Source organism: Montipora foliosa, chromosome 2, assembly GCF_036669935.1.
Source record: "Montipora foliosa isolate CH-2021 chromosome 2, ASM3666993v2, whole genome shotgun sequence".
Classification (NCBI taxonomy): Eukaryota; Metazoa; Cnidaria; class Anthozoa; order Scleractinia; family Acroporidae; genus Montipora; species Montipora foliosa.
Genome location: NC_090870.1, coordinates 18,935,951 through 18,945,950, shown reverse-complemented (window position 1 = coordinate 18,945,950; position 10,000 = coordinate 18,935,951). Strand labels below are relative to the sequence as shown.

The 10,000-nt window shown below is 41.5% G+C and overlaps 1 protein-coding gene across 1 annotated transcript in view; it reads right to left on the bottom strand.

Annotated features, from left to right (window-relative positions):
* Positions 1-2,359: 2,359 nt before the first annotated feature.
* Positions 2,360-10,000, bottom strand: part of LOC137992615 (E3 ubiquitin-protein ligase arih1-like) — an 18,916-nt gene continuing 11,275 nt past the window's right edge. The window contains exons 11-18 of the mRNA XM_068838051.1: positions 9,866-9,943; positions 9,347-9,399; positions 7,598-7,655; positions 6,608-6,691; positions 5,101-5,163; positions 4,713-4,826; positions 4,271-4,383; positions 2,360-3,261 (exon numbers count right to left, since the gene is read on the bottom strand). Of these exons, the coding sequence (XP_068694152.1) occupies positions 3,174-3,261; positions 4,271-4,383; positions 4,713-4,826; positions 5,101-5,163; positions 6,608-6,691; positions 7,598-7,655; positions 9,347-9,399; positions 9,866-9,943 (651 nt within the window). The 3' untranslated portion in view covers positions 2,360-3,173. The remainder of the gene's footprint in view (positions 3,262-4,270; positions 4,384-4,712; positions 4,827-5,100; positions 5,164-6,607; positions 6,692-7,597; positions 7,656-9,346; positions 9,400-9,865; positions 9,944-10,000) is intronic.

Genomic DNA, 10,000 nt, shown 5'->3' with positions numbered 1-10,000 from the left:
TTGCGTGTGTTCTAATTTGGTATTCCACCAGTGAAGGGGTTTGGTACAATATTCGTAATTTGGTGCAACGCTAGATTTTCTAAACTGGCGAAGGCAGCTCGTGGCATAGATCTTACAAGTTGCACATGATTTATGGATTTCCACTGGTGAGGGCAGTATTGCCTTCAGTTCAAATCGGTATTCCACCAGTAAAGAGTTTTATGGAGCGTTTGTTTGTTTGGTATACCGCTAGCTTTCACTGGCGAAGGCATATCCTCGGTAGACGTTGCAGTCAGTGTACTTATAACTTAAGGATTTCCGCCAGTTGAGACAGTTTTGCGCGGTCTATGTATAGCTTCATTTGTATGGTTGCGCTTTTTGCAGTGTTACGCTTTGCCGCGGCTTACGGCGATATTATGACGTAGGATGTTATTGTTTCTTGCACTGTTTGTTTTATTATGCTCTCCTTCGGAGGGGAATGTTTGGTATGCCACCAGCTAGTGACTTTTTAGGTTAATTATTTTTGGAGAACGTTGGGGCATGTCGCTGGTAAAGACAATAGCCTCAAGTGTGTTTTCTTTTTCATGATAGGCTGCCGATCGCATTAGAGTATTAGAAGGAAAGGTCATTTCCTTGGAACGCCTTAGGACTCTAGACAGTTGAGTCAGCCTTGGCTGCGCTTCGTCGTTATATAAATCGACCAGCAGCGATGTTTGACAAGTATGAGGCGGTTGAGCTCTTACAGTCGTTGTTGCGTTTGGCCAGAAACGAGGAACACCAAAAAGCCGATGAGTACCCTGCCGCTTTGGATGAGATAAAGACCAGGTCGGATTTTGTGGATGACCAACAGCTTCAGCGTCTTTTTCTGGGATTGTTGGGGGATCCCGTGCGAGCAAAGGTGGCCAAAGACGCAAACGCGATTTTGAAGAGAGTCGGAAAGGCACCTCCACCTCCCATGCCTGTTCGTCCTGGTTCTGCAATGCGCAGGCCAGCCCCCTACCCTGGCCGTGCCCAGGTTCAGTGCTTCAGGTGCTTAAGATGGGGACCTATCGCTCGGGCGTGCCGTGCCCCACCAGCGGGGCGACAGTTTGGTCGCGGTCGTGTTGGACAATAGTCTCTTATGCCTCAGTTTACAATAAATGTTTGTTCTCGCATTACTTTGTTTAACGCTTTCTTTTTCACCCTATTTCACTCACTTTCTTCGTTGACCTTGGGGGGGCCTGCTCTGTGTCTCAATTTCGGACCTAGTTCGGAGCTCGGGGTCAACGAAGGGGTGGTTCCCCTGCTTTTGGCTTATTTCCGCGTTTTTTCGTTTATCAAATTTCTCCCTTTTCTTTATAGGGTTCTGTTTCATTTTATTCCAAAGTTAGTGCTCTTGCTCCTCCTTCCGGTGATATCCCCGTGTGTAGTATAAAGCAGGGGACCTCCCCTTTTGTTGGCCACTTCCTTCGCCGAGTATGGTCGTTGCTTCAACGGACCTGGCTAACATCGAGCAGTTACGTTTCTTTCTTTTTTTTTTTGGAGTACCGTTTAGAATTATGGTTATTAAGAGGAATTTGAGTAATGGAGAGAATTAAAGGAGAGTCTTGTTGGAAACGTTTGGTACCCGTGTTGTTTGCCAATTTATGAGTTGTTGTCGTGGTGGCGAGGGCAGGAGCGGACTCTTCCCATAACTTAATCTTATGCGATGAGGTAATGAGTATGCAGTGAGGATATGGTACTATTCTCACTGCATAATTAATTAGCTCATTGCAAAACACGCCGTTATTCCATCACATTCCCCCGTTTCCGCCCGTGCTGATAGCGTCAGTGATGCTTTGCGCCATTTCGAGTTTAAATTTGGTCTCTCCGCTTGGAGAGTGGTCTTTTCGTCCTGTACTCCACAAAGACAGTCGTCTTTGCTCTTATCCTCGTTGCATGCCTACTGCCTCATCAGTCGCGGACTCTTCCCATAACTTAATCTTATGCGATGAGGTAATGAGTATGCAGTGAGGACATGGTACTATTACATTTTCGACCTCGGATATTGCGCTTCTAGGAGGGTATTTTACACGAGACCGGGAGGAACTCAGACCGGTAAGAACTTGTACCGGTATGATTTCTTTTTGCAGCCGTTTCCATGAAACCGGGACAAAATACTTGGTGCCTGGTTTCGGGACAAAATGATATCTTTTATCTTATAAATATATCGCCCACCTAATAGCACACAGGCTCGAAATTTCTAGACCCGGTCTGAGATTTGTTGTCATTTACACATAACGGTACGAACTCAGACAGGGTAGGAGAGTTTCTCACCTCGGTCCAGCAACCGAGACGAAGTCAGACCACTCAGGTGAATAGTTGTTAACTATTGGGATGTTTAAAGAGACCTTGATCAATATCGCACACCAAAGAAATGGAGACAATTTATTTCATGAATTTATTTACAAGCAAGAGCAGTCCAACGTAGGTTTAAAAGAAGCAAGGAAACATCCAAACTTTCGTTCATATTTTTTTTGTCAATAAAAGGAAAGGTATCTAGACGCAAACACATCATGTTGAGCTAAAAGCTTCTGTTTGTTCCTCAACAAGGAATGTTGCCAAATCGCGCCGAACGCCAATTGTCGTGCACAATTTTGTTCATATTATATCGTCGCCCCAGCTTCTTTCCTGGGGAAAATGTGAACTTGCTAAGCGACAGCGTATTAAAATACAAGTCTTTTGTGAAACCGTTACTTAAAATCTCCCCGAACAGATATTACATGAACGCCAAAATCTACCGAGGTACACAACAAGACCGTTAGGATAAAACAATTGCCCCCCCCCCCCTCCCTTAGAATTCCACCGGAATAGCACAAGTACTGCAGTCGCCTTGTGCGCCTTGCGTTCCAAATATTGACTTAATCACTTATTTCAACGCTTGTATGATACAGTCCCTGTCGATGTTTTGTTGCTTTTGCTTCAGACAGACGTGTAAAAGCTGAGTTCATGTAACTTGAACTGTTTCTTTTGTCTTGGCCGTAGGACATGAATGCAAAATTTACCGGAGCATAGACACGAAGAAAAGATATGTACACTTCTAATTTTCTTTGTTATAGTCAAGATTTTCAAATACGAACTTCAACTTAAACTACATATCAGCAAAAAATCTCATCCAGTTGATTCCTTTTTATATTCTATTGTTACATTATTTTGAAACCTGTAATTCTATGGCTTTAGTCATAAGGGATATATTCCCAAATGTCTGTTTCGTATCCCTCGTAAACGTGGTCTAGAAGGGCCTTTCGCCTTGCTTCACAGTACCTTAGGAAACAAAAACAATCAAGGTTAAAATTGGCAAACTAGTTGATGGCACTTGTGACAGGGAAATTGAAAGGAGCTGCCGATTAAGAATTTTATCAGCATTCTTCCCAATATCACATGAAATTAACGCATTTGTTGTCACGTCAGAAAATACTCGCACGCTACAAACACATGGTTAACAAATTTGAATCTCCGGGCAATGACAACGACAATGACAATACCCGTTTTTATGCATGCGCGTATCAACGAGTCGAAAGTTTGGCTCAAAAGAATCGTTGTTCAATTTCTAAGAGCCTAAAAGTAATGTGACATCTACAAAATTGCAAAAACGCGCTCCCGTAATTGAAGGTAATTGAAGAACTTGCTGTTCCATTGCCCCGCACCAACTTTTTGAAAAACAGCTTTAGTTACAGTGGTGCGGTACTTTGGAACAGTTTACCTTCTGATCTGCGGCGGGCAGAATCTTTAAGTGACTTTAGTCATCTACTCAACTCATTTTATCCTCTTAAGCAATTTTTGTATTTTAGACACGGCATTCATGTAAAGCAGTTTTTTATGGTTTTGGATTAGATGTAGGATTGGATATTGTTAGTTAGATATACCGGTAGTTAGTTTAATTATGTAATTACATATGAATTAATAACTGATGAATATACCGTGTTGAAATAAAGTTCACAAACAAACAAACAAGGCACGAATATGAATACGGTGGAATTTCCAACACTGCACCATTCACTGCGGATGGCGTCAAACACAGAGGACGATTGGAGGAACAACTGCTTAGTTAAGTAACATATGTCTGGTAGCTTTTGGCCCATTTCAGCCAAGAGAATGCCCCTACCTACCCCTGAAAACTACTGATAATAAGATCAACACTTGCTCGCTCGAAGAGCCAAAAGGGAATTGTTAACCTAGCCAGACGATTGATGATATGGTGGTCAGAAAAATATATTTTTTAAAAAGACGTGGATCTAAAACTCAGGTAAAAGCAAAGAGCTAGTTACAGTACCTGTATTTATCTTGAACCTTTTGTTTTATGTCTGACAGACATTCGGAAGTTATGTCGCGCTCTAGGTACTCTGATAGTGTTTCCGTTGCCATTTCCAGATCTTTTTGATTATCCTGAAGAAATAACAGGTGTCAAAAGAAACAAAAATGTAAAAATGATGTCATAGAATAATACCATTAGCTCTCACGTGTTCTTCCCCCCGATATCTTTTTTTTTTGGGAGGGGGGGAGGGGGGAAGGGTGAGTGTTACTTAAACGTCTCTGAACAAAACACAGTTTCAACAATTATTTCGTTTTTTCCACTTTTCTTCCGGACGAGGGTGCGGGGGGAGGGGGGTGGGTGGTTGTAGGGACTGGAGGATCCCCCTGGCCAATTGTGACTGAAACCAGAAGCGGGTTTCTTCGCAGATTCAACGCGAGACAAAATGTTTCGAGTAACTCACCTCAAAGATGACAGACTGATTATTTTTCTTGAGGTAAAAAGCAAACACATAAGTATATTTGAGTGTGTTTCGGCATAAACACAGAACATCCACTGCTTTTCTGAGAAACTGAACCTGAAGGTAAAGAATTCGGGCAAAGAGTCAGCCTCGTTTCGATAAAATGCAACGAAAACGAAAAAAATTTCGACCCAAAACTGCATCACTGAACATCCCAATATTGGCCTTTTTTGGTAATTTTTACGTTCTTGTATTGGTGATCAATTAAAATCGCTTAGTCTCAGTTCTCCAATTATGCACAAAATGAGGCAGTACAGATCGTCGTCAAAAACTCAATGTTACAAGTTGTGTAATGACATGACTATTCTCGCAACTCGTGGGAATCACAAACCTCAATCCATGACATGTTGTGTTGCTGCATCTCTTCCATTTTCTGTTTGACTTGAGCATATAACTAAACAAAAAAAGCAGACAGAGATATCAATCTCACATTTTATTCCCTTTGATAAAGCTTATGGCCCATGTGCAAATTAAGATCGTCCGAGTGAATGAATTCAGTCCTGAGGTTGCACCTCTATGCAACATTAGGCTGATTTAGCAACAGAACGGGAACGTCAGTGGCGACGGCGCGCGCATAAAAAACACCAATGAGAATTCAGAATAGAGTAGACTCCACTCTTTTCTTCTCTATTCTAAATTCTCATTGGTAGTTTTGCTGCGCGCGACGTCGCCACTGACGTTCCCGTTCTGTTGCTAAATCAGCCTATTGGTTAAAGTCACCATGGAGTCGGGTGATTTGCTTGTTATTAACCCAGTCATTATACCTGCGTTTGACCTTACATGGAAATGAATGCGGCAAATGTTACTCAGCATAAAATTGTTGGAAGTGACATCACTTTCCGGTCGTTTCTTAACCTTAAACAAAATTTAGCAAAACCGAAGGTTGAGAATTTAGTAAAACAATTACTCCATTCGCCCTTGTTGGATACATGATTGGTAATAGCCATCTCGGCGCTACGCGCCTCGTTGGCAATAGATCACTGTCCGGCGGGTAAACACTAGCAAAACCAATTGAGTTGTCCCGCATTGGATAATGATTTATCCAGAGGGTAGCGTCCACCCTTCGAAACACTGGAGCCAGGAGTGGATCTCCTAAGAAATAGCTCGGCGCGACCAAGGAAGGAGTGATGACCTCATCAAACCCCGGGTATCTAATCGAACACAAATTCAATCGAACTCAATCGAACGATTGTTGTTCAAATGGGTTCGGCAATCGAACAAAATCGAACATCTATTTTGCTGTGAGTTCGATTTTCGAACCAATCGAGCCAATCGAACAAAATCGAACCGTTCCGATGCAATTTTGTTCGGACGGTATCTCTTGACGCCGGAAACTAGTAAAACACGTAGAGTACAGTCACTATCAGCCTGGATTGAATGGGAATAAAGTGAATGTCAACGACTGTTACTCATGTACTCCCGGGTGTACTGTGGGGTTGAAAGAAAATGGCTTATATGATTATCTTCGATGTTACTGTAAACAGACAGAAAACGTACCATTTCAGACGGGTGAAAAGGGAAGGGAAAGCTAACAGTGATTTGACCTTAAAACTGAATTTCAACAGACCACGTGCGTATCATACGATGTGAAAATTGTCCTATCGAACAAGAGTTCGGTAATCGAACGTTCGTCGGTAATCGAACGGTCGAGTGAGTCCGATTGGCAAAATGTTATTGTGAGTTCGATTATGTTCTATTTAGTTCGGCAATCGAACGAGTGGCGTTCGATTGGGTTCGATTACCGAACTGTTCGATTAGATACCCCGGGTATCAAATGATTTCGTTGAATGGGGATATTAATTTTGTGTTAGCGAGTTTGCCGCACAAAGCCGGCTCACCTTTGTTTCAAACTTGGCACTTTGTGCATGGTTCATGTAACGGTTGCAGTAGAACAAATAGCGCTCTAAGGCTTGCCGCGATTTCTGAAAAAAAAAATGCAAAGCGATATTAATAAACCTTGGATAAAAAAAGAAAATGATGATACGTCTGTAAATTTTCGTTTGCAAAGAAACAACCAGAAGTTTGTTGGTTTGTTTGAAAGCCAAAAGCCGTCGTTTCTCTTCCCCTCTTTCCGGGGGAGAGAAACGACGGCAGGAAATGCGTCTGCGTTCGCAGGCTAACAAAACAGAAAAGAATTCGGTTTTAACTCTCACCAATTTCCTCGAATCGTAAGAGTTTTCCAAACTCGAGTCTATGAATGTAATTTCTACGCATGGTCGTCAAATTAAAACTTTCGTTTTACGCTTTTCTTTATCTGTATGATGTTTACAGACGAGGATTCATTAAAAACTGGATTCACAATAAGCAGGGGCTGTTTACAAGTTTACAAGTTTCAAGTATGTAGTCATCTTGGTATGGAACTCATGCCGGGGCGAATTTACATGCGAAAACTCGCCCCGGCCCGAGTTCCACGAGTGACTACTTGATTTCGTATCGTGTTTAAATGATGCCTACTTTATTTCATATCGTATTTGCATCAAGGCACACTTGAGCTTGATTTGGATTGACAAAATACTCCTTCTAGTCTACCCAGAGGTCAAGTTCATACCGAAACGAGTGTTTGTTCCTCGTTTACGTGACACTGTGGCGGGATTACGTACCGAAATGAAATTCGTGCTCCGACACTGAAACCGGGGTGAACTCGTGCCAGTATGAGTCGTTCCGGTACGACATTTTCCTGTTGGTATCATGTAACCAAATGCAAAGCCACAAGCGGGAACCGGAGTGAACTTGCTCCGGGATGAAAGTCGCCCCGGTATCATGTAAATACCCCCTAACTAACAATGAACCTTCCGTATCGAAACAATAATAATTTTTTCCGAACTTACAGCTTGGGCATCTCTGGCTGCCTGGGCGTCTTTTTCATCATATCGATTACAACTGTACCTGAATTTAAACAACAAAAAAGCACAGCGTTAGATATTTCGGGGAGCCAGCAGCGAGGTTCATAATTAACAATTACCGGTATTCACTGAAATGGAGGTGAATAGTGTTTCCTATTCATCTCCGAGATAGCCGATCAGAATCTGCGGAAAACACTATTCACTTGTATCCTATACACAGTGTACTAATGAAAGCTATAGTGGAGACCCGGGAGTGGAGAGTGGGGAAGATAAGTTAAGGACGCTGCCTACTAATTCAAAGGTATTTTTGCGCGGTTTACTGAATATGCGGGAAAAGCAGATCTTAACAAGCGTTATTGAAATCCAAAAGAAAACAGGGGGTAACCACGAATTTTTCGACGATACTTAATCAACAATATTTGCAAAAAGCTTTAAAATACAAGGCAATGTATGGCGTTCTTTTCCAACTGAAGCTTAATTATCTCTGAAAAATGCGTGGTTACCTCCAATTTGCTTTTTGGATACCAAGAGCACTTGCTAAGTTCTGCTTTTTCCGAGAGTTTTGAACCGCGCAAAAATATCCCTGTATTAATAAGCACAACCCATAGGAAATCCGAGTATCTCGTGATGCGCAGAACGTATGCGCAATAACAATAGTAGGCACCTTCCTTAAAAACGCCCACACAAGATATTTCAGTCAATCACTACTTGGTACAATTGAAATACTGACTCTAGTACACAAAGTACCCCATAACTCAAATTACTTAAATTAATTTGTATCCAACAAAAGACAAATTGCAGCAGCTTGAAACTGATCTTTTCGGTTAAAACTCGAAGCCATATTGCGCTTCTAACATCCCGCCCAATTTGAGCGAGGTTAACAACATTGGCAGTTGGTTGTCCCATGTGCAGCACTAATGATAAAAATCATTAGTCTATCACAGGGTTGATGTCATAAACTGTTTTGCTAAACACAAGAGTACATCTAGGCATTTAGGATTTACACATGTACTCATATCTTTTTGTCTTTTTCTTCTCTTCCATAAGTCCACAAGTCTACAAGTTTCAAGTGGTGCGTAATTTATGCTGGTATATTGATGTACTCTACTTTTGAAAGCGTTTTTTCCTTGCAAAGAAAAAAAAAAAGTGGTGCATTTATATAGCGCCTTTATCACAAACGTCTCAAAGGCGCTTTACAATGATCAATTTACCCCCAGCGGACTGGAAGCATATACAGGCGCAAATAGCAGCCGCTTCTAAGCAGTCCATGCATGCTGGTACTATTTTACCGACCTCGGAAGGATGGAAAGCTGAGTGAACTTTAGCGGGGAAGAAGATCGCCAAATATTCCAGTCTCGGCAGAACCAGGAATGGAACCCGGGACCTTAGGGTTGGAAGGCAGAGATCTTACCACTGCGCCAACCCCTCCGCTCCGCAAAGCAGTTTTTTACGTCATCTGTGGGTCAGACGCGGGCCTTAAACTAGCTCAGCCATCTAAATCTACAGCTTGACTTGGCAAAGGTATCACCCCATCACGCCAAGCATCATGCAACAAACAACTTGTGGTCTTGTTAAGGTTAAGAAATCTTTGCTAAAAGTTTTGACATTTATCAATAAATTATTATTATTATTATTATTATTATTATTATTATTATTATTATTATTATTATTATTATTATTATTATTATTATTATTATCGAGGATAAAAAGCCATGTTAATATTACTCAACCTACCAACTTGATCCATGTGGTTCCCATGGTCCCAGACACATCCAACAGAAGTCGGCCTTTAAAACAGAACAATGTGAGTTCGATAGATTACAAGCTGGCCACAACTTTTTCAGTGAGTGATTAACCAATTGACGAGTAAAATCGTCTGTCGTTAGACAGAGTAAAGTCTTGCCGGTTTAGGCCGGTTTGGACGTCAAAGGGTTAAACTACATTATGATTTTTGCTTTCTGCTTCTGATTTTGCATCTTTATCCTGATATTTACTTCTTCATCACTCTTTAAATACACAGTTCCTTTAGAATGTCACAAAGAGCTCTGACCCCTTTCCCCAGCGAGCCTTTGTCATTTGTCGGTAAAACACTGCAAGCCCCAAACTGAATCTCAAGACATGCTATTTCTTGCATCGTGATATAAACTGAAGGCAGTTTCAATGTGGCTCATTGCCAAATGTCGTGACATACATAAATATCATGTGCTATGTTAAGCATATTTGCGTGGTTGGACAACATCAGTTTTTATATACCTTGCAGTTGTTGTTACGACAAACCATGTGATTACAGCCACCATTCTTTTCTATTGTCACATGACACTTTGGACACTCCTAACAAAGATGAAACAAGTATAAAACACTTAAAAAGAGTGAGAAGAAGAGTAAAAT